General features: G+C 37.4%; 1 protein-coding gene and 1 long non-coding RNA gene across 2 annotated transcripts in view; one reads left to right on the top strand and one right to left on the bottom strand.

Moving 5' to 3' along the window:
• LOC140245015 (uncharacterized) overlaps window positions 1–25,518 on the top strand; it is a 352,187-nt gene that overhangs the window by 247,989 nt on the left and 78,680 nt on the right. Inside the window, exons 5-6 of the mRNA XM_072324605.1 lie at window positions 23,826–24,029; window positions 25,400–25,489. Coding sequence (XP_072180706.1) covers window positions 23,826–24,029; window positions 25,400–25,489 — 294 coding nt within the window. The remainder of the gene's footprint in view (window positions 1–23,825; window positions 24,030–25,399; window positions 25,490–25,518) is intronic.
• Window positions 17,421–20,166, bottom strand: LOC140245436 (uncharacterized). The gene is made up of 3 exons (XR_011902333.1): window positions 20,030–20,166; window positions 18,448–18,578; window positions 17,421–17,655 (listed from the first exon to the last, which is right to left on the bottom strand). It is a non-coding gene; the product is annotated as an uncharacterized lncRNA (long non-coding RNA).

The following is a 25,518-nucleotide window of genomic DNA, read 5'->3' as shown; positions in this document are numbered from 1 at the left end:
GTTTTAATTCTCAGTCTGTCATATCATAGAGGTATTTTAGTAGTCACACATTTTTCATAAGTGATGTTCATGAAATGGGTTTGCTTTAAATGCAAATTACTTTTAGAAAATGGATTTTCTGTCTGAGGCAACAAGATCTGTCGTGGGTTTTAGTGCCAAAGTGAAATGATATTAGACAAATATGTCTCTACATGAACGTCATTGGCGTAATGAGAGAAAAGAGGAATGATTAATCACTATCACTATCATGTAAAGTTTAGTTGTATGATGATTGGATGGCTTTTGAGACCATTTTTTATAATTGTTTATAGTCAATGTTAGTTCCATCATGGCCATTGCCGTAGCACTAGCAAATGGCATCAATGGCATAATGATTTATCTTGTTTGTCTGAAGTATTTGAGAAGGTACTGGTCATAGATTTGAATATCATTACTCAGGGTGGCAGAGGAAATATGATAGCTGTGCATTGTTCCAAGACTAGGCCAGGTGCAAGCACCTTAAAGACTTCCTCAGTGTGCAGAAGATGTGCCCTTGACGTTAGCGACTTTAACTTCACACTCCGGACAGCCGAGAGTAGAGAAAATCTGACCGACGTTAAGCATGTAGTCATCCTTTCTGGGCCCTTGTTGAGATCTGCATCGATAGGAGTTGATCAATGTTGCAAAGGGATCTTTTCCTGAGATTGCATCGATACCTTTGTAAGCCGAGGATCCATTGTTTGATGGGGTACGAGGGGGAGGTCGTCCAAGGGACAGCTAAACTTTGGAGTGAAGGATGGCGGAATGGGTGCAGAATGATGACAAGGAAAATGCCGAGGGGGATTCAGGATTGGGGCAGGGGGTGAGTGTACAATACTTCAGATAAAATGATGAAGATCAACGTTCAGGTCCTATCTCAAATGACTTTTTTTTTTGGTTAACATTTGCTTGTGAGTTTGTACAGATTTTATCAACTTGTCCAGGTACTACGTTTCTCCAATCTAAGGTCTGCAGTGATATTCAATGCATGTTGCCAATTTAATTGATGACAATATGATAATTTTTGCTGCAGTGTTCCCCCAGGAATTGCTGACTTTAACATGAAATGTCACACCATCCATTCCAAGGTCTTAATTGTGACATTTGACAAATTGGTGTTGGGTTTTTTTTTTTCTTCTTCTTCTTTTTTTTTTTTTTTGGTTGGGGGACTTAAGCTGAAAGATGCCATGGGTATGATGAGAGAACATAAGAGGAATTCCTTAGAGCATGAAATATTTGCATTTCTTGCTGCCAAGCTGAAACATGTCAGCTCAAGAATGTTCAGATTTATGCCGCTTCTACCATCATCTGTGGATGCACGGTTCGGTGAAAATTGGAGTGCTTTTAAACGACTCGGCCAATCAGACGGAGGGGATTCCTGGGGTATAAGGACGTGACTCAGTCGTCATGAATTTCAACAATGTTCCACACGGAGGAGAATGTGCAGGATCGGCACGTGGAGTGGACACAAGTCAAAAAATGGGTTAGGATAATGTAGTCATCATTGAGCAAATCACGAGGGATCATGTCTTAAGTGATTTTGACAAATGTTTTTGCTCTCATGTCTTTTTGAGCAACTTTTTAATTAGGTGATCCGAGTATCCTCTCGGATCACCTTCTGTTTCTGTACGGATTCTTTCTTCTTCTTCTTCTTCTTCTTCTTTTTCTTCTTATTTCTCCCCAAAAGTTGTGTATCGATTAGCTCAGAAAGTCCTTTTCCTATCAATTTCAAACTTACACCATATATGTATCGTCTCCCAAAGACGGCAATCGAACTAAAATCAAAGTGATCAGTCGACCGTGACGTCACTATGACGTCATTATATGAAAACACATTCTCAATCATATCTCCTTAATGGAATGAAAATTTTCAATGAAATTTACGTGACATATATTTCAGGTCAAGCGCGTTCTACTCATATTCTCAAAATTTATATTTTCTCTTCAAACGTGCGCGTACGCGCGCGTTTAAATATTTGTATGCTCAAATCGAGCTCAAATTTTTTTTGCACACGTTTCAGACCATTTGGAGCATTTTTTGAAAAATTGAAAAAATCGGACGGACGCGTACGCGCGCGCACATATACGCACACACAGCTCATATGCAATGAAAATTTCCCATTTTTTCACTTTGATCGGATGTGTGAAATGTCAAGGAATATTTCTACCAAGTTTCAAGTCAATCCCACTCAAAATGACGTCATACGGGTCCGTCAAAGTTGAAATTCCGCGCGCGCGTCAATGGCGATATACAGTGCAACAATGCCAAAAAACTGCCAATTTTAAATCCAATTTTACTCGTCAGGATGGACGGTGACCCCCCATTTTTTTTACATATTCTGAAAGCTGATGAGTTGTACATGTCATTTCATGGGTTGGCAATGCTGGAAAAATGATTGAAATATATCAAATTTCTTGATAAAGTAAAAAAAGTAAATTTTCAAAATGACGTCATCAAATTTCAAATTCATTCAAGCATATCTCACTTATTCTTTAGTTGATTTTCGTCCAAATTTCAATATGTTGTAGCTTATTAAATGGTCTTTCAGATATATAATAACAACAATTTGATTGGATGACGGCATCACCTCGTAAAAAGGGATTAAAAGTAACATTGTTAAATTTGACCAGTTTACGTGTTATCTCTATGGGAGTGCAGTTTTTCTGGAAATGAAAACTGACATGACTATCTTTATCGAGCACTAGCTCACTTATGCTTCGGTGAATTTCTCCCATATTTTAGTATGTTGTAGCTGAGACTTTGGGCTATCGTTAATGTGCCCTTCGTTTTTTCATACGGAGTCGGCATCATGTCCAAAAACTTGGTTGAAATTAAAGCTTATCTTCCATGTATTTTCATATTCCTTTCTTTCTGCAACTTTCTTTGCAATAACTCAAGAAAAACAAGCTCTATCAGCCCAATATATTGCACATATTTAGTTTATGTCACGTACATTATTTCATAAAATAACGACTACTTGATCGGGCACCATCTTGGGTATGTAAATTAGGGTCAAAGGTCAAAAATGTTTCATCCTGTATCTTGGTGAATACATGTCTTATCTTTCCCATATTTTGCACACGTAAAGACCATGTTACAAGAATCATTTCACAAAATAACCACTTTTTGCTCAGATGCCATCTTGTCTGTGCAAAGTAGGGTCAAAGGTCATATGTACTTCTTTCTTTATCTTCATTATGACGTGTTATCTCTATGGGAGGGAATTTGTCTAGATGTGAAAATTGACATGATTGTCTTTATCGACGACTAGCTCAATTACCCTTCGGTGAATTTCTTCCAGATTTTAGTATGTTGTAGCCAATGTAATACTCTTTAAGTTTTGTTCAATCAAAGTTTTAATCGGATGATGTCTTCACCTCGTGAAAATAGATATAATGTAACCTTGTCAAATTTAACCAGTTTACGTGTTATCTCTATGGGAGGGAATTTTTTTGGAAATGATAATTGACATGACGGTCTTTATCGAACACTAGCTCACTTACTCTTCTGTGAATTTCTCCCAGATTTTAATATGTTGTAGCTCAGACTTTGGGCTATCGTGACAATACCCTCCATTTTTTCATACGGCGCCGATATCACGTCAAAAAACTTGGTTGAAATTATACTTATCTTCGATGTATTGAGATATTTCTTTCTTTCTGCAACTTTCTTTGCAATAAGTCAAGAAAACCAGCCCCTATCACGCCCATATTTTGCACATGTTTAGTTCATGTCACGTACATTATTTCATAAAATAACAACTACTTGATCAGACACCATCTTGGGTATGTAAATTAGGGTCAAAGGTCATAAATGTTTCAACCTGTATCTTGGTGAATACATGTCCTATCTTTCCCATATTTTCCACACGCAAAGACCATGTTACAAGAATCATTTCACAAAATAACCACTTTTTGCTCAGATGCCATCTTGGCTGTGCAAAGTTGGGTCAATGGTCAAATATACTTCATTCTGTATCTTCGTTATAGTGTATACCGAATTTGGTACCAAAGATGGCAGACCTGACTCTCTTTTCTAAATGGGAATCCAAACATCACACGGCCAATGTCTCTAAACACAGATGAAACCTATATGGTCATGCCGATTGCGATCAGGACTCGAATCATCGATTAAAACAAATCGGATCACCTAATTTGTCAGTCTTGACAAATTCCAAGTCTAGTTTTGAATTTGCACTACTTGAAACAGAGTAGCATAGTCTTTGGTTACTATAGTGACCGGCCATTAGGCCATGAGACCACACACAAGCAATGAGTCACATTCAAATGTGCCAGCTCACCGCTTAGTCCCATGTGTGTCCGTTCGTGTGGGCAAGTAGCCTTGAGGGCTCCTTTGCCACATCCATACTTAATCACGGGACAGGTCGCCATCTGGTTGCTATCTCAGCGAGGAAATCATAAAAGCAGTTCACTTCCCAAAAGGTTTGGTTGACAGTACTTTGTGTCTCCTGACTGCAAGAGCTTGAGATTAGAGTTAGCACTTGCAAGAATTAACAATTGTTCAGTTGTTCACACGGTTTGGGTCACGTTAACAGGAAAAGATGTGGATTTCTGGTGATTGTAGTCTTCAACCTCAGCATGCCTTCAGAGTGATTTGATCTAGAATTCTGAGTTGTATTGTGGATTGCAAAACCTGGCCATAATCCATAGAATTTTGAAGTGTGTTCAGGAAAAAGAATGACAAAATGATCAAAGACAGTTGAGCAACATTGTGAGATGAAAAGGTGTCAAACTTTTTTTTTTTTTTTAATTCTGGTAGGGATATGCAGTTTGACCACAGGGCTAATTCTTCTTCTTGCATATACATTATATTATGTAAAAACTCCATTGGTTTCAGTTCTGTTCAATTTATGTAATATTGTGCTGACAATGCTATGCTGGTGCACAGTGCAAGCTCTGTTTGGTTGTACACAAAAAAAAAAAAAAAAAAAAACATCAAGCATTATCTTTATCTCCAAACTACCATAGCTGAGAAGATTTTCTCAGCAGTTATTATGTGTCTGATAAAGAGATATACACCATAAGCCTGAAAATGTATTTGTATTGTGATATGACCATTGTTAGTTATGATGAAAAGATGTAAAAATTCTGGCATCCAAATTGTAGTAATGGTCACATGGAAAACCCTTTGGAACATTCAAGAATATTTGAGTCACAGCTAAAAAAGTCTTGAGTGCTAGAAAAAAAAGAAGTTTAACCAAATGAAGTTTAAGACACACTGTAATAAACTAGAAATATTGAAAATTTTAGGGGAGCCAAGATTAGTAAAATTGAATTGCATGCAAAAGTTCTTGTCGACACTATATGCATTAAATGCAAGTAGCAATTCATGAAAATTTCATGCCACAAAAAAAAAAAAAAAAAGACTGGAAAATATCTTGCCTTAAAGTAGTCTAATTTGTCAACAGCACTGAATCTGTTTTCTTCTTTTGTAAGTTTTAGCTACAATTTGATAGGTACTGTGCTGACACCAACCACTACCAAGCACTGCCATTATGGATGAAATATGTCGTAGGTATAAATGGAAGGTGTGGAAAAGTGGGTCTGATGCAGTTTGGTCTAAATTTCTCGAACAATACAGTGGTGAAGAGAGAAGATAGCGTTACCTGTGAATGAGCGTGGAGATATGTGGCAGGCGTCAGGCGCCTAATAGATGGGATTTACCGGCTTGGAGTGCGGAGTGAGGCTACCCTCATCTAATCCCTACCCAACCCCCCCCCCCCCCCCCATCACCTCCCAGAAAACACCTGAATGTTTCTGCTAAACGAGACAAGAGCATTAACGGTGCGATCAAATTATTTTTTTCTGCCCAGATTTAGGGTGCCATGTCCCATGGGGAACAGAGTTAACGCGTCCGCAGATTACGACTTCGCACAATATCCATTAACGTTGCTCAGCTTACCCCTTCTTTTTTTTTTTCTTTTTTTTTTTGTCGTCAGTTCTCTTTTTCCTTTTTTTGATCTTGTCTATTTCTTGTTTTCTTCTTTTCTTCATCTTTCTTTTTTTTCCTTCTTTTTGGTCTTCCCTACTCATCCCTGTTTCTCATGAGGGAGAGTGTAGTGTGCGAACGCGAACATGGCAGCTCGGAGGTAGCGTTAATGGAGGGGGATAGTCCAGATTGGGTTTCCTCAAATTTCCTGCGCCGATGTCTCGGGGGTATTGCGTTGCAGGGGCACAAGGTCCGATAATATGGGATTAAAGCGTTACCCATCCCACCCCCTCCCCCCATGTTCTTTTTCCTCACTGTCAAGTCATTTCATAAACTAGAACAGTCACACACATTTTATCAGCTGGAAGAAAAGAGAAATTTGAGGACAGAAACACAAGGCATTCATGTGTATGAGAATCAAGACTAGTTGCTAAATCGCACACATTGGACCAAGACATCAATACATCTTTTATATTTTGTGTTTTTCCTTAGTTTTGTTTATTGAAAGAGTAGCACAGCAATTTGGCAGTGCAGCAGTTGGTGAGACATATCTCTGTTGTTTTCAAGATCAGCAGGGGAAAGAAAGTCTTTAAAGGGATGGTGCAGTTTTGGTGGAGATGAGAATTGGGCTTTTAACTTTTGGCGAGATACCTAGAAAACACTTATGATATAGTACTGAGCATACCATTTTAAGAGGAGTTCAAAGTTTATTTGATGAAAATCGGGTTTGGAATGACTGAAACATCCAAAAACAAAGTAAAACAAAGCAATCGTCATAAAGTGTTGGTCCCACACTTTATTAGAATAGATTTTTTTTTTTTTTTGGGGGGGGGGGGATATCTCAGCCATTTCAAAACCAATTTTCATCAAATAAACGTTGAATTCCTCATAGAATTACATGCTCTTTCATATACATAAAAGGTTTCATAGACATAAAAGGTTTCTCATTATCTCAGCAAAAAGAAAAAAGAAAAGAAATGTTAGAAACCTGAAATTAGGTCTCAACCAAAACTATACGATCCCTTTAAAGCAAAGGCAATGAAGCATATAAACACAGATGTTTTATCTTTTCTGCTGAGAAGCAGTGTTTTCTCATTATGAGAAATTATGTATGCATTATGTCATGTTGACGTGCTTTAAGGATTAAAACTATGCATGGTTGATTGATTGATTACTTTATTGTCCACAATGGAAATTCTATGTACATTGGATATCACAACAAAATGATGATGGTGGTTGAGACTGTGATGGGGATGGTGATGTCAGCGATGCTGATGAAGAAGATGATTCATGTTATGGACAATGATGCTGACAAGGATGAGACTGATATTGATGGTATCCATTGGGATATGTGTATTTTTCTTTTCTTTATGTGATAATGATGAAATTAAAATCAATAAATTCTGCATTGCTGATGATAAAATCTTAGGGATAATGGTAACGTTGTAGGGATAAAGATAATAATAGGGATTATTTCATGTGGCGACGTTGATAATTCAGTAAGGGGTAGAGATGATGTGATCGGGATGTTGATGATGAGTTCTGTTCAAGTTTTGGTTTCTCGTACTTCTGGTAATGATGATGTGATTAGGAGTGAGAGTATGGATCACAGTGGTCGTCATAGCAACAGTAAAGATTCAGCTGTTGGAATTGATATCCGATGGCAAATAAAATAATGATCAGTAACCATAGTGATTCTTTTCCTTTGATGCATGTATTGGAATATATTTTCATGATTTGAGTCAACATTCCACATTGGGGGGTGGGGGGGAGGGGCGGATTCTGCTGGATATACTGGTTTGAAAGAGGGAGCAGATTTCTGTGAATGTTATTATTGAGGGATGATATTTCGAGTCTTGCTTTGAAGTTAGGAAAAACAAAAGTTTTGACACTGTTAAATGTTTGAAGGCTTTTATGTACATCTGTCTATCAGAGAGAGAAGAAATCATTTGTGATTCCTTGCCTCCAAATGTGTGTATTAGTGTGTGTGTGTGTGTGTTTAGCTTCTTTTTTTTCCCTTTCTCATGAGTTTATTTCTAGAATCAGATTGTATGTTATCCAACGAAAGAAAGAAAGAGAGAAAAAAAAGTCTGCCCATGTCTTCTCTAGTTCACGGTGGCGTGTGCCAGTAATGAAAGCGGAGGTGTGAGAGCGCAGTGCCAAGGGCAGTCACCTTTTGCCCCTCATCAAGTTTCAGTCCGAGCCCCCTGTGGAAAAAAAAAAAAAAAAAGATAAAGAAAAGAACATGAAAGGAACTACAAGAATGACTCCACACTGGAAAGAATATTCTTGGTATGTCGAACAACACCATCTTAGCTTGTAGTCGAGAGTAGGTTCAGAATCCCAACATATTTCATGAGATAAAGATAATCCCATTTTTTTTTCTTTTTTTTTTTTTTTTACTTGCCTTCTTCCTCAAGAATTTCTGCCTGTCAGTCTCTCTCAATTTCAATCTTGAGTTCAACCACTGCATTTTTTCAAAGTCATAATATATTCAACTAGTAAAATCTTTAGTAGAAGTTTTAGCAAATTTTTAATCTCATCAGCATAGTCGCCATGTTAGATTTTATTTAAGATTCGTAGTTGCTGTAGAATATGGCATTTTGAATAATAATTCTACAATATGGCTTGTAAAAGGTCTACATTGTCACTATTAGTGGAATTTCATTTAGTGTAAGTACAGGTTTCATGGTAGTTGACTTGGATGAATTTGATGCAGTGGGACTGTAGTACAATGCAATGCACAGTAAAAGTCTGTGACGTTACAAGATATTTTATGTAATGATAATTGTTCTGATGTGAAAGATGCCAACTTGATGCCTACCCCGCTCATCAAGTGAAGACATTACCCCACGCTCACACGTAGATTGTTCTTCCCAATCAATTACTGAGCACACTGTTATCTTAAGGCTGGCGCTCTTCGCGCACTCGCGGGTCCCTCGCTGATTAATTTTGCCCCATCCCGGGCCATTACGTTGGCGGGGGGGAACCTTTGTTTTCGTTCGGCGGAGGTAATGTTCTCAATTCTATATTGCCATCTTGTCGAGTGTGGATGTGATTGACAGTCAAGAAACTTTGGCGTAGAGTCATTTTTTGCCCTTACACCCTTATCTCTCTTTTTCGTTCTCTTCATACTGTCTATAACGTGTGGATAATTACTGCCATGCACTCTCAGTTCAAATGGAACTTCATCACTTCAGAGGATGTTTCATGCAAATATATGGCAGCATACAAGTACAGTCTGTACTTCCTGATTATGTTTGCGAATGCCATGTTCTGTCCATGTGTTGTGTTATCTCAACCAGATTGTGCCCCCAATATTATTGTCTTCTTTTTTTTTTTCTTGTCAGCTGCTTTGCACAAATATTGACACAACATGTTTTACTTGTTTTTCTGTATCCATAATGTTCTGTAATAATCTGTTCACTTTGTAGTCATGGTTTGTGTGTGTTTGTGTGTGTGTGTGTGTGGATGGATGGATGTTGGTGTTTGTGTATATATGGCACTGTGATATGTTGCAAGTTTAGATTCTGTCTTGTTCTTCGTCCTAAAGGGATGGTATAGTTTTTGGTTGAGATGGGGATTAATTACAAACCACTTTTATGAAATACTGAAGTGCATACCATTCTAAAAGGAATTAGAAGTTAATTTGATGAAAACTGGTTTAGTTTGATTCCGTGAAATTAAAAACATGCACATTTCATCTTACCCGTTCGAGTGCGTAATATTACTCACACAAAAATGTCCACATTTACAGTACTTAGTTTTCTGTACTGTCCCTCCCTCTGCTGTACACACCACTGCTATTCCTCTTCTACTAGTATCTGTCTGTCTGTCTTTCTGTCTGTCTCTCCATCTGTCTGTACTCTCGTCATCTTCAGTTATCTTTCTCTTTCTTAACCCCCCCCCCCCATATGATTATTTCTCATCCTAAATCATACTTCGTGGCCAATGTTTTCTTTTTCTCTTTTAACCCGTTGAGGATGGGCTGATTTTGCTACAACACGCATTTCTCATAGACACTTGCCGGAGTATACTCATCCTCAACGGGTTAATCTGTGTTGTCGTTTTTTGCCTCTTCTTGGCAGTGCTCTGTTCTTATATCTCTGTCCTTATATTTCATTTCATTTTGTTCTCTCCTTTGTCTTGATCCATTTCTTTCATCCATTGTCCATGTCTTTGTTCGGTGAGTTTTGACACCGATTGTAATTTACATGCAAGCGTGCCGTCCATTAATTGTTCGCCTGTCAGTGGCGTGTGCCTAGCCTGAAGTTATGCCAAACAATTACAATTTTAAATGGGTTTCCTCATTTTTCTTCTTCTTGACAAATGATAGTCTCTGTCTCACACCCTACCAACCCCCCTCCCCCCACCCCAAAAAAAAAAAAAAAAAATAGGGAAAATTGATGAAAGTATGTAATAAAAGCCCCCATTAACTGCAGCTGAAGAACATGAAAATGTTGAGAAGCAATTAAGCAGCAGAATCGACAGTACCGCCGGGCCTGAATATGAAATTAGAAGCAGCAAGTTGGCGAATTATAATCAATTCCATGTCAGTTTTGAGATGTGCTCGCTAGAGGCACTAATGTTTGTACCCAAACAAAAAAAAGCATTTAATAAAAAGCAAAGGAAATGCAATTTTGACTGGTAATGAGAAAATGAGTTCATAACTCAGAGCAAAGTAATGTTTCACATGTTAGTTTTGTCTCTCACAGTTCAACCCGTGTTGTTTTTACAGCGTACAGTTTTGAAATGCCAAGCTGTAACCTTAGGTCTATGTGCAGAAATGAAGAGAACAAAAAAAAAAAAAACAATGATAATATTCCACAGGGCTGTATTTTACTTCACTTTTTTTTTCACTGGTTAAAGGACAAAAATGTAGGGATTAGGAGATATCAGTAATTTCAAGTGTGGAGGTGCATATTCAGTAAATCGTTATATTTCTTCACAATCAACTTGAACTGATACCAATACTTCAGGTGATCACTAAGCCCATTTCACATTCAAAATGTAATTCTAATAGATTTGAGATTTACAAAGTGAATTGCTGCTTGCAGTCACTTACATCAAAGTCGACATCATCTCTGTTTTCACCTCTTTTCAGAACCTGTTTTCTCACTCTTCAAAATTTATCGTCTGTGTTTTGTTTCTTCCATAATTTAAAAGTTTTGCTTGACAGGTATTTTTTTTCTTTGTTTTTTAATGCTTAAATCATGCAATATCAACTTTATAGCTTCAAATGTCAGAGGGGTGCAATCACATACATGATTATTCTAGAAACCTTGGACTTTGTGCACGATAGATTCTGTGATGGTTTGTTTGTTTGCTTTTTTTAACTCAATTTTACCATTGGAAATGATTTTTGACTGCACCAAGAAAAGATGGATGTCCTTTTTTTTGTCTAGTAGTGTCAGGAATAAAGTACCTACACATGTATGTGGTGATATTTGCTAAAATCTTGTCTTGATATTGATTATATGATTTTAAAAAGTACAATGCAAACAATAAATTTTATATGCTTGAATGTTACTCCATCCATTTTAATGTCATCATACAGGAAAGTCACCTAAGTTCCAATAGAAAGTTTTCAAGCTGAGTCCCCATGATGTTAAATGGTATTGTTCAGACATCTCAGACTTTTCACAAGTTTACACACAGGATTAATGTTTCTGCACAGTTGATGAAGAATGAAGTAGAAGAAGAATGTACACATACTTTGTACACACACACACACACACACACACACACACTCACTAAAAATCACTTTCTCGTAATCAACCAATTAGGAAGCAACCTGAGAGTGATTGAAACTTGTATTTCCATGGGGATGTCAGTCATATGAAATGTAGCACTGCATTTGTGACCAATAGCGCCCAAGGAACGATCTACGCGTTTGCCTTGTAAGCCCAAATCACAATCACGTACTACAAGAGAATCCTGACCCTCACTCTTGGCTCGGCGGTGCTTCGTCATCCCGTGCCCAGTGGTCCCCGAAAGAAAGTTTTGTCCCTGGGAAATACCCCTGGAGTTGAGTGCTGCTCTTTCTTGGATCTCCTTTCCGTAGGTTCATCTGTGAGGGTGTTTCACACTCTCAAAAGAAGCTTGAGTATAATCTTCCTTCTGGTACTGTAAAAATGGATATTTTTGCGCGACTAATTTTGTGCGCTCAGCTGGGTAAGAAGAGTTTTGCCCATTTTTAATTCCGTGGAATCAAGACCTCAACTATTGGAACACATGGCGAGCAAAAATATGCTTTTATTTTTCACACTAGTTTCTGGTTGCTCGAAATGCATGGAAATTTCAACACCGCGAAAATTTCCACGTTTACAGGATTCCTTTCTCAGTATTGTTTTAGTTTTAATACCAAAGAAATATTTAGACACAGACATGAGGCTCTTCGCTAACTGATAACTGCAAGTGACTTTCCATTTCACAGCTTGTTTGTTTTTTTCACAAACTCTGCAACCTGTCAATCAAAACATGAATCCCTTTCTATCCTTACATTCAAAACTGTGTCCTAGATGTGAATGCACCTTTTTAGGAAGTGAGAACAAGGTCTAGAGTAGCTCAACATCATTACCTTCCCAGTATCTAATGTTCTAGAGGTCAAATCATCCAGAATTGAAACTCAAACCCATATTCTGGCAAAAATCCATTTGAAAATACCTCTGGCAAGGATTGGCAAATCATGATTTGTGAAATATTTTTTTTTAGAAATATGTGACTCAAGCTTGGATTCATTAAAAAGAGAGGAAAAAAGAGATATTTGATTAGCTTCGTAGGAAGTTTTAAAAACATATTTACAGTTGAGTTCTTTGTAAGTGAGAAACACCTCTGTGACTCACGTGAACCGCTATATCCCACGCTTCCCCCAATTACAGGGCAGCGGCTTGCTTTGCGCCCCCTGGCGATGAATTATCTATAGATTGAATTAAGTCCTTACCCCAGTGACAGGATTGGTAGTGAGCTTTAGTCTGCAGTACCAGACCTACATGTACCTTTCTTCCCATCCCCCGCACGTTCATCAATTGATAGCATATTGATCGGTGGCATTGCGTGACATTGTACATTTGGGACCTATTACCCCTTGTATTATGTGTAATGAATAAAATAGGACAAATTGCTGCCTCTGCTGGGAAGACTTACTTTTTTTAACCATCAATATAGCACTGGCCCAGGCACTCATCAAGATGTTGCTTGGTGAAATTATCACCGTGTCAAAGAAAGACAGCAACTCGGAGAGCCCAGGTGCCTCTGAACTCAGATTAAACCGTTTGTCAGTTGTGCAGAAAAAAAAGGAATTGTCCCTGATTTTTTTTTTTATTTCATCTTTTGTTGTAATCTTTCAAGTGTAGTTTTAAACATTGTATAAAGTGTCATATAAATGTGGTTATCATTGACATTCTTATTATGGGTGTTTAAATGCATTTCCCGACAGAATTTTAATGGAAACACAAAATTGATTTATAATTAAGTCTTTATATAGGTGATTTATATAGAATATTTGTGCTGATTAACCTACTTGTGAAGAATTATGTTAAAATTAATGGATAGCATTTTAGTATTCTCAATAATAAGAATACACACAGGAAAATGATAGATTTCTGATAAAATGAAGTTTACTCTTTATATGTTTTGTTGTTGGGTGGTTTTTTTTGGGGGGGTGGGGCTTTAGTCCAAAGTTGCTGCAAAAACACACAAAAAAAGATACAATTAGATTACTTTCAATTATTGCATAAGACAGACTTTCTAACTTTTAGCATTGAGAGTTCCATTTGATTCTTTGGTAGGCCAGTAGAAGTGTTAACCACTAAAATGAGACAGAAATCTTTCCTGAAAGTGGAAAGTATTTGTCTAGTCCATATGATGCAAAATCAAAAAAGAAAGAAAATGATAATGTAGCATTAAAGCTGAATATCATATACCTGTGAATATGCATTGATTGCATGATGTTTCATCATTTTGTGGTAATTTATATCAGCTGATTTTAAAGGGATCGTACAGTTTTGGTTGAGACCCTAATTTCAGGTTTCTAACATTTTTTGGTGAGATAATGAGAAACCTTTTATGAAATATGAAAGAGCATGTAATTCTATGAGGAATTCAACATTTATTTGATGAAAATTATTTTTGAAATGGCTGAGCTATCCAAAAAAAGAGCAATTCTAATAAATTGTGGGACCCACACTTTATTACGATCGCTTTGTTTTACTTTGTTTTTGGATGTTTCAGTCATTCCAAACCCGATTTTCATCAAATAAACTTTGAATTCCTCATAAAATGGTATGCTCTGTATTATATCATAAGTGTTTTCTTGGTATCTCACAAAAAGTTAAAAACCCAATTCTCATCTCCACCAATACTGTATCATCCCTTTAAATCACTGTGCATTTGTGCTTACAGTGTACAACTTCAGTGATTCCGTGAACCAGTCTTAGCCACACAACCTTTTTCTTCCATCTGTGAATAAAGTTGGTCTCTGCTCAGGGATGTCTTTTGTGATCTACTGAGTGTGTTTGCTTGAACTCTTCATGTGCCATGGTGAAAACCCCCTGTGCGCCACATTCATTCAGAGGCAGCAACATAGTCATGCTGTGGGAAAACATTCTGTTTTTCAAATCCATGTAACTCATAGATTTTTGTTACCCTGGACATGTAATGAGCAACGTTGTACAGAAAATACCAAGCTTTGCTTTGATGTAAATTGTATGACTAATCTGCGATTGTTTTTCAAATGACAGAATGTTTCATAATTGTGGAGAATTAATTTTGTACACAAAACAGTAACAAAGACTTAGACTTAACTCACAAATCCAGCAGGGAACACCACTTGCAAGTCAATCACCACAGTCAACCGGCAGGCCTCCGAAAAGACGCTTATTTTATTTTCAGCGCGGTCGCGGTGACCTTCACATGACGTCTCGAACCGAAGAAAACATCCCCTTTTCAAACTGCGATATCTCCATGACTAATCAATGCTTTTCAACGATTTCTTTTGCATCTTTATGTTTAAGGACGAAATGTACTAGACATGTAAAAATAAAAATTTTCCTCACTCAGAAAAATATAGTAAATGGAGGATAAAAGTGAGATCAAAATCACAAGATCAAAAATTGAGAAAGGACTGTATATTTCAATATCATTTGCTTCTGAGCCCACTAAAATCATACATCATTCGAAGCGAAATTTATCTAGGTTTTCAGAAATACCACTATTTTTTAACCATTGCTTGTAGAAGGGTCAGGATCCAGCAAAATAGCATCCATGTACACATCCAAAAATGCTCAAAACTTGGCGAAGTCGCAGACGACCTTAGTTAGCCAATCACAACCCCGCGCTGTGACATCATTGGCATGGCGATTCTGCTGAATGAACGAGGGCAACTCGAAGCACTCCAAAAACGCTAGAATCGCTTCAAATTCTGTTCATTGTTGCTTTTTTGTGTAACAATTATCAGAATGATATTTTATGTCTTTTTTTTTCTTATATCACTGTCGTAAATGAGAGAAAATGACTCACGTCCACAAAAACTTACATCAGTCCCACATATTGAAAATTGTGCTGTTCAGTTGCACTACCAGAGGGCCATACCTACTGTATAGCTCGGCCTTGGTCGTGTGATCGTGTACATCACGACTTGTTGACAAGATACAAGTGTTGCCATGTAATTGTTGTTTTGATATATCTAGTTAAAATGGGTATCTGATTCTACACAAAAATTAACAGTGGCCAAGATAAAACTTACAGGTTATAAACCCTGTCAGACTTATATACTTTTTGTGAATGAATCGTTTGTTATGAGTTATATGGTACCGGTATGCAGAGTCGGTGGGGGAATGGTTAGCATCTTCAGGGAATTTACCGACACATCTGCACAAGAAACAAACAACATATCAAATTCGGTAGAAGCATGCATATCACACACACACACACACAAGGGTAACTAATTGTCCTGTAATCGAGTTAATGACGACTACCGTAGTTGAGAAAATACTGAACAAGCATAGCTGTGCTATTCAATGTGTTGATTAAACAAGTTTTCTTCAAATTACACATGTATATAGGAACTGTATTCTGGTTATAATTATTTGTTTGTCTTGAATTTTGACAAGCTTCTTTTTTTGATAGTTGTGATTCTTTGTTATATTGCTTGTTGAATTGTTGTTATTTATTAATAGGCTTCTAAATTTCAACTGCTGATTAGAAAAAAAAAAATCTATGTAGATCATTTCATTGAGATTATACTTAAATAAAAATGTGTGACTGTAAATATACACAGCTTTAAATGGGCAAAATATAATCACATCCTTGTCACACATTGTACAATGTACATTTGTGAATAATAACATTTGATGGTACATGTACAGTTTATGAAGGGATAAGCCTATACCAGGTAGTGCTGGCGGTGGAGGTGGTCGAAGTCTTCAGGGAATTTATCAACATACAAACTGATATTCTCATTCTGCATTGGAGACATGCAACACACTTTTTTCCCCAAAAGAAACATGCTCATACAAAACACAAGAAGCAAGTCCTTCCAATCATCACAAAATAACATAGAGACAGCACACATGAATCCCAACATAACTTATGTTTAATAATATATGTGAAAACAAAATCACATACATTGTGCCAATAACTGCTTCTCTTTCAGAAAAAAAAAAAAATCAAATGCAAATACAATGCACCAAAATACTGTATGCACTTATCATTTTGCTTAATCATGCAACACTTAGAAAACTAACATTTTTTCAAAATCGGTAAACTTTTGTAATGAAATCTTGATAATGTTAATTGCATTTTTAGGAAGCTCAATGTGCATTGTACATGTACATATTATATCTAACTTTACTGAAACGGACTTCTGGCTTATATTTTGTACATTATACAGGCATACCTGTGGGTGCCTATAGAATCTTCTCGAACATAGCAAATGATTAAAAGCAAGAATGTTTATTTTTACAATGGCTTAAACAGGAAAAGTGTAACAAACACATACTTTCTTTCACTGTCTCACATTCCGTTACTGTGTCAGCATCCGTCTCCAGATGAAATATACAGTTGTACTCATACGGGATGTAAACCCCTTGAAGGGGTTGGGTGGCTGAGTTGGAAATCGGGAGGCTTTAGAAGAGGGGCCATCCTTCTTCACCGGCCACTCTTACGTTTTTTCCATTTTTGTTTGTTTGTTAGTTTGCGATTTTGTTTTAAGTTTCTTCTTTCACGCTTCCTAAAGGTTGCCTTTTCATGAACAGCCTTTGTATTTGCTGTAATGAACAAAGTAAAATTTTACACAAGTTGATGCAAGAGCAGTTGAACAATTTGGTTGCAACGTATTATCATATGTACCGGTAAACCCGGGTATCTATCGTGCAAACAATCACAGCCCAACCTGGCAAGAATTCCATTCAAAAGGATTTTTGTTGTTGGGTACTTTTCATGTGCTAAGTTATATAACTTCTGAGAAGAATGTCTATCAATATTCCGCACACTTGACGAAAGGCTGTTTGTACCTACATACGCGTAAAAGTGCTGCATCACCTCCACTAGTGTCAATGTCACACAGTTCAATCTTTTCCACTAAATAAGAGATTTTTTGCTCCAGGGTAACAAATACTTGTGCATCATTTCGATCCAGTTCCAGATTCTGTACCATTGAAACACCATAGATGTGAACCTTCAGCCATCTATAAAAGAAATGCAGAAAAGGAAAGAAAATAAACATCATGACTGCACTGTTAAACATCAAAGAAACTCAAGAAAAATATTTTCAAAAAAAAATGTTTCAATGAATCTATAAATGCTATACAAGCAAAGATAAAGAACAAATTTTATATTTCAGGAAAAGATTTTAATGAATTTCATAGTTTTAAATTCCAGTGCAAATGATTGGACCCCTCCAAAAAAAAAAAAAGAAAAAGAAAAAGAAAAAGAAAAACAGAAAAGACAGAAAGAGAGAGATAAATTCTCACAGGATTTTGCTCAATACCCGCCAACACACACACAAAACAAATGTCAGAATTATTACCCTTTTGTTTAGTGAGTATCATTCAGGAAAATGATGGGGGGGGGGGGGTTGACACCCCCTTTCCCTACTGTTATGCTAATGGTACCAGCCATCTTCAAGAGCTATGGACATTAATGTTGACATGCAAAAACAAACAAAACCCTACAAAAGTATGATTATTTTATTTCATTTTTTAAGGACATCTCCTTACAGTACTATAGACTTTCTTTTACATACAGTGTGCGTACAAATTGTACATAGGACATTAAAAGATGAACAACACTACTTGTGAAGATCAGGGTGAAAACCCCAGGTGGAGTAGTACACTATACAGCGTTAAAAATATTATATCTTCATATGACAACCCAGACTACTGCAAGAATCTTCAGAACTGGAGTCTGAAGGAGGGACTTAAATCTGCAGAAGAAAGAAAGGAGGAAAAAAAGAAAGATCAGAACATGAATTTACTTACTCGGTCATTTTGCTTGAAGGAGCTATCCCACAGTGGAGTTTCTGCATTTCTGGGAACCGACTCAGTAAGTGGAATGTGCTACATGATGAAGTTCGAAGCCAGGAACTTTCCTTGAATGTCCAGTATTTTGACTGCAAGGAATTCAGAAAGAAGATGTTAAACAATCAAAATACAATGTATGATAGATTCCAGTTACCATGGTTACTGATCTATTCTCTAATAGTTATATAAATGTACAATGATAGCCTAAAGCTTCGAATTGACGGGTAGACACCCTAAATTTTTTTAACGCGGACATACTTGTAGTTAGCCTAATTGAAAACCAAGGTCTACATGTACACATTAGCCTGAACAGATGCAATGCGACAACAGTGTACAGCTGTTTGTACATCACAACCTGTGTACAGCCAGGAAAATAAAACAAAAATTAATTTGATGAAAAATAAACTCTGAAAACAGTCAATCAATGTGCTACATTTGTACATGTAGGCCCAGCCGTGTGCCTTTACTACAGTTGTACATTCAGTTCTTCTTCTTCTTCTTCTTCTTCTTCTTCTTCTATATGTGGTATATATCACTTTGTAAAAGTTAACGTAAAACAATTTTTGTTTGTTGCGATTGGGATGAAACTATCATTTGGTGAGGTACCAAAAAAAGTTAGACCGACAGTATCTGTCTCTTCACGACAGACTTCTTATCTTACATTGGGACATGTATGGTCAGCTGTACGTGTCCCAATGACAGTGATGAATGTCAGTAATTTATTAAGAATCCCACAGTGAAGAGACGGATACCGATGGTCTAACTCTAAGAAAATGTTACGCCAAGGACCGTACAATTTTTATGATTGAACCACATGTAATTCACGATTAATAACTCTTGGTACTAGTACTACTACTTTATTTTGCTTGATCATGATTCATGGATAATTATAGCACTGTAAGAAATATCACATGTGGGTGGGTAGATCTTGTACAACTGTAGATCAAACTTCAAAGAAAGGCATGCGCGATGCGCAGATTAATAGTATGAAATAAACAGACAGACCAAAAACTTTTTTAAAAGTTACCATTTGCATTCTTTATCTTACCGGACTTCCACAAATTTAAACATTTAACTAGGCCCCCTAGCCCTACATAAACTTGATGGGTTTTTTTAATAAGACTCAAGAGTATCGGCTACAACCTACTGAATTTACAACTTTTTTTTTTGACTGTATTCAACAAGCCTTAGATCTGTAGTCTACACCCCTATAGATATTTCATGCAAGTCAGAAACAAACATGCACGAATTACGAGTGCAACCTACAAATTGTAGGTTACTGTTACCAGTTACACTTACAGCTAATCTACAAGTGTGTAGAACTTCCGTTCTACGGTGTTTAGACTTTTAATAGACAACTGACAGTGTGTTATCTAAAATTTTACACTGACTTTATTTTAAGCTAAGATAGTTACAGCTGTACAAGTATTAGATTTAATAATCCCCCATGGTTCTTTATGTACGGGACTACAGTCGCACAGAAGGCACTGCGTCGCACAACTAAAAAATAACGATAAAGTGACGTAATACGGACACGTACCGTAGAGAAACAGTGGAAGCCGGTTTCGGAGTCCGCGTCGTTTCACAAAATTTCCGTCACTTTGAAGACAAATAGCGAAAATGTTTTATTTTTGAGCCCAAACGAGACTGCTATCAAAATGTTCGCTAGAGTTTTGGCTTTCCAACGATGCAATTGGTGTTGCCGTCCAATTTGTAGAAGGGTCAGGATCCAGCAAAGTCTGACACCTTACAAAATGCAGAAAAAAAAAGAAAGCCAGTTTTCTTCCTCACATAAATTGTTTTGGTTTTAATAATATTTTTGTTAAAAAGATGTGCATATTTTGTAAGGTATTATTTCAATATTTGTCTAAAAATAATGCGAGCAGTGTACTTCTAAAAGACATCAGCAATTGATCTCGCAAAGCCTGTTGCCTTCTCTCATAATCTCGTGCACCGAAATCTGCACGCGAGACTTCGCGAGACGAAAAATAAAATGTTCACGTTTTGCACAGTGCGAGCGAACGCTGCCGGTAGACTGACCACTGTGACATAAAATACATTAAGCTACATGTGACAAGAATGGAATTACGGGCAGGTTTTAGGCAGGTTTGAGCATTTGAGCAGAGTATTCAAACTCAATCGGCACATTGACGACTGAGACGGGCATGAACATGTGGCACAGAGTTTAGCTTGCTTATTACTTTAGTTCTTGGAAATGGCCCTAGTTTCATGGTACTTTCCCTTTAAGGGATATGGCTACTAACGAGTCTGATTGGAAAGGAAGTACAGATTACAAATCCTGCACTGTTGCACAATAACTTGGCGTTGTTATCAAACAAATGGTGTCAGGCCATAAGAGTTTGCACATGTATGTGTAGTCTTAAAATATATTCCACTTTCAGATTTGCTATGACCGTGTTAAGATGTTCTGTGCTAATTCTTGGAGGAATAAAGATGAGTTATCTTTGTGCCATTAGACCTTTGGTCTTTAGTGCCAGGCTGAGCTCTATGTTGGTCCATTTGTGACTGTTCTTCGTAGAGGAAAGCAGGATTTTGTGTATGTGGGTCTGAATGCATAGACTATCAGTAAGCATGCTTGAGTCTGCAGTCGTGTGGAGATTCAGCTCGACGCTTTTGGAGCCGTGTCTCGCTAACTTCTCATTCTGCGTGATGCGCACTGCATGCTTTGGAGGAAGGTAGCTGCCAGAGGATTTCCCCCATTCTCTTGGATGATCTATTAATTTCTCGTGTTTCAATTTGCGGTAACTGGATCTCGGGGAGAACCGTAAATCAAGCTCCTACGATATCTGTTCAAGATTGAGAGATTATTGTGATTTGCTTCTTTTTTTTTTCTTCAATTTTTGTTTTTCTTTGAGGGGGGATTTGGGCTTTGTACTACGGAATCACGGACACTTCGCCAGATCGGATGCGGAGACGATCATTGTTATGCAGCTGGAGAGGTCTAGAGAAGATGTGAAGCAAATCTGCAAATAGTGGAAGATACAGAGTGGACAATTTTTGACACCATAGAATCGCAGCATCTGACTGAGTGGCAATGGTATGATTGATTGATTTCCTAGGAATGTTTGGTATTGATATGCATTTGTTCATCTTCAAGTATCTTTTTCTTGGTCTTTCTTATTTGCAGTGAGCATTCATGTGCACTTATACTCATTCATACTGATGAAGGTGTACCTTCTTCTTCTTGAGTCAGTATGCAAAATGGAATGTTCATGTGTTTCTGTTTAATCAATGAATCTTGATATCATATATATGATCCATGTGTGTGTTCGTGTGTGTGTGAATGATTGTTTCTTTTTATAGCAGCTAATTTTACGTGCCAGTTGTATTTCTCATTGGATATCAATCTGTCATTATTTTAGGATAATTTGGGCTTTCTTGGAAACAGTTTTCTGTTCAAACTTTGTTTCTATAAATCCCCCGTTGCTCTGTAACAACAACCTCAAGAATGCACCCCCCCCCCCATTAGCTTGTTTGGCACGAAAATATACATCTTTCTGCTTCTTTTTTTTTTCTGTAACTGTAAGTTGTCAGTACCATTTGGGAGCTGCCAAGTTCTAGCACTGCATATACCCTTCAGATATCCACTCATTACTTATAAATGAGGAGGCCATGATTTTTGTTGTTGTTGTTGTTAGTTATACTCATTGATCATGATAATATGCCATCTGGCAGATTGTTGTTTTGTCGTTAATCTCAATTATAGAGGACATAAATTCTACAGTGGAAGTGATGCAAGTAGCTGCCAAAACCTGAAGATATTAACTCTTTGTAGGGTACATGGCACAGTTTCTTGCTTGAGATTTGGGGCAGGGAAGAGAAATAATATAACATTAGAGATTTTTTGCTGTGTGGAAATTTTTGCAAATTTTTGTGCAACATGATACGAGTGCAAAAATAGAAGTACACAAATATTTTTGTGTCACAAAGAAAGTGATCCGCACCTCATACTGCGTCTCTCAACAAACCGCCGAGTGGGCCATTGTCCCTCGACAACATCTCTCGGAACAACATTTCGGTGTGTCATCCCTTTGTTGTTAAGTTTTTCTGTGACTCCTTGTGGTGGCAGCTATTCTTGGGATGTTCCTGAGAGTAGATTAGAAGTCTTTGTCATGTTGCTGAGAACACACCTGCAGATAGCATCCTGTCTTCCAGTCCAGGACTTCAACATGAGTCATCATAAATCCACGATGTGGTTGTCAGTGTTTTGAAGGGTACTATAGTAGTTCTCAAGGCATACAATGTAGGTGTCAATTTGTGCCTCGTTGTTTGCGATTTTCAGTTGACGGTGTTGCGAGTGGTTCAGTCAAGTGGTTCAGGCTGCGAGTGGTTCAGTCAAGCGAACATTTCATGTCCGTTGGAAAATACTAAAAATTAAATGCTGCATGTTCTGTACATCATCTACTGGATGGCCTCTCTCAAGAAATAGTCTGTGCATAATAAATCTTATATGAACTCCTGTAATCTTCCAGGAAGCTCCAGTGCTGTCTTGATGCCATTTAATCCATTGAGGAGGAGTCCTAAGTATACTCGGGCAAGCATCTATGGGAAATGCATGTTGTAGCAAAATCAAACCGTCCTCAACGGGTTAATCTTTACTGATGATTTCCAAGAATGTTTTGAATCTCTTATAAAATGGCCATAACCATCAATACTTACCAGTGACACACATTAATAAGATGCACTTTGTGTACACTATTCATTGTGGACAGCTTGTCTGAGAAGACAGTTTTGCATCTCCTATTAATTTTTTACCATCTTTCCAGAGGCTTCATTGCTGATTTCTAGTTCCAAAATTTTCTTTTCATGGTTTGTCTCCTGAGAAGCAGAAGGCCATTAGCTGTTTGCACAAAGCACATGGTGTTCGTGCTTATTTGCTTCTCAAACAATGATAGTCTGTCTGAAGAATACTGGTTGCAGATCTCTGTTTTAAACTCTTGGAATTTTTTTTCCTTTATAATCTTCAGTATAATTTACTGTATTGTCTTCTATTACACTAGTTACTGTAAAATCTGGCATGAAACGTTCGCGAATTTGAGCCAACGACCTCTTTCGCAGGATGAAATTTTCGCAAATTGCCACTGCCATTCAATGCGTATAGTGTGGGTAAAACCTTTCATGTGCATTTTACTTCCGTGAAATCTGGCTCTTTGTGAAGTTTGCAAAGTTTCATGAACTTGACAATTTCAAGTTATACAGTATTAGACATTTGCTATTATAAGAAGATACAACTCTCCATTTTGTATAATCTTGCTAAACACTTTTGACTGCTCTGCTCAAGATGTAAATTTCTTGTCTTTTTTCTCGTTTTGCAGAAAGAAGGTGTGATGCGGGAGTTGTTGCAAGAGCGCGAGGCCCGTTCGTCGCTGGAGAAGCAACTCGAGGGGGCGCTTGCCGAGAACAAGACGTGCAACGCTCAGCTCGAGGCTCTGCAGGGCGAGATCGCGAGGCTGCGCAGCGCCGCCAGCCTCAACTCGCTCTGCGACAACGCCGATAGCTGCATCAACGAGCGACTGCGGGTAAGTGACACAATTAACGTAGAAGTGTGCATGCCTACAGCCTGTGACAATTCCATTGTTCTTTATTTCCTGTATCTGTTTAAATTTCAAAATTGATGTTGTATGGAGCGTAATAGTCAAGTTCGCAAAGGGCAAAACCGTCCGGCAACATTTTTTTTCCACCAAAAATGTATTTTCCGACAAATCGTGATTTCTTTTTTTCATGGTCCTTCCACAACCATCTGCGAAGATCTGGACCAGATAGGTTTCTTCCATTTGTGACAATTTAATAATTTTTCAATAAATATATTTGTTTGGATTAGTTTTATTTTAGTAATGATAGTAGTAGTAGGTGTAGCAGTCAGAATAGGTGATGTAAGAGGAGTAGTAATAATAGTAGTAGTAGTAGTAGTAGTAGTAGTAGTAGTAGTAGTAGTAGTAGAACTAGTAGTAGAACTAGTAGTGATGATTATAATAGTAGTAGTAGTAGTTTTCGTAGTAATAATAATAATGATAGTGTAGGTATAATAGTAGTATCATAGCAGTAGTAATTTCACTCAACAATGATTGCATCAGTACATTTTGGTATCTGAGGCTAGAGGCAAACCCCTCATTTCCTCTCATCCTAGAAGTGTGAAGCAATTGAAACTATTCCAGGAGATGCTTGGACAAGTGCCAACAGGGTGAATGCGTCAAGCTGTGCATTTGATGATGTTTGTGCACGCGACTTAAGAGTGTCCATGTCTTAAGTTTGGGTGTTTGTGAATATGTTTTGCAGTACGTGAATATCATGCGTTAGGTATATTTAGACTTTTCTTTCAGCACCTCTTCTTGTTTCCATACCCATACTCATGGTGTAAGTGAGGCATACTTGCCATGGTTGGCAGCATCTCATGTTCATCTTGTTTCGACAGAAGTCAAACGCATCGAAACGTTTATAGAGTTGTGCAGGAATCTCAAGTTCATTCTTGCAATTCAACACATAGTCACATGATCTTTGCCATTCAGCATAGCGAGGTGTTGAGTGGCAGCCTGTGCAACATCTACGGAGACTGTTGAAAACAGAGTTTGAAATCTGTGATGGAGAGCTCGTATACCGGTATATCATTGATTTGATACAGTGTACTGTACTTGAACAGAGATATCTAATGTCCAAATTTGAATTGACATGTAAAGCTCGAAATAGATCTTTGAGAGTCTGCGTATCTTTGCTCATTTCATGTTCTATTTAAAAAAAAAAAATAGGTTGAATTACAAACTCTAAAAGATGTAATCACTACTTTGAAACGTAAATGTTTTATGAATACTTTGAAACATATAAAGTTGGTTTGTAACAATCTTTTTTTGTCTCTTTTTGGTAGTTCATTTGTTTTCTTCTTCTTCTTTTTCAGCATGGGATGTCATCAGCAGATACGGGCCTTAGCGATGTCGAAAGAGAAAACTGCAACGTGGTTGTCTCCAACAAGCAGATTGAAATCAAGGTAATGTACATTCTACAATATACATTTTG

The sequence above is a fragment of the Diadema setosum genome, chromosome 22 (genome assembly GCF_964275005.1).
Source record: "Diadema setosum chromosome 22, eeDiaSeto1, whole genome shotgun sequence".
In the NCBI taxonomy this organism is placed as follows: Eukaryota; Metazoa; Echinodermata; class Echinoidea; order Diadematoida; family Diadematidae; genus Diadema; species Diadema setosum.
The sequence above is the reverse complement of the archived record's forward strand: the minus strand, read 5'-3'. Positions and strand labels throughout refer to the sequence as shown.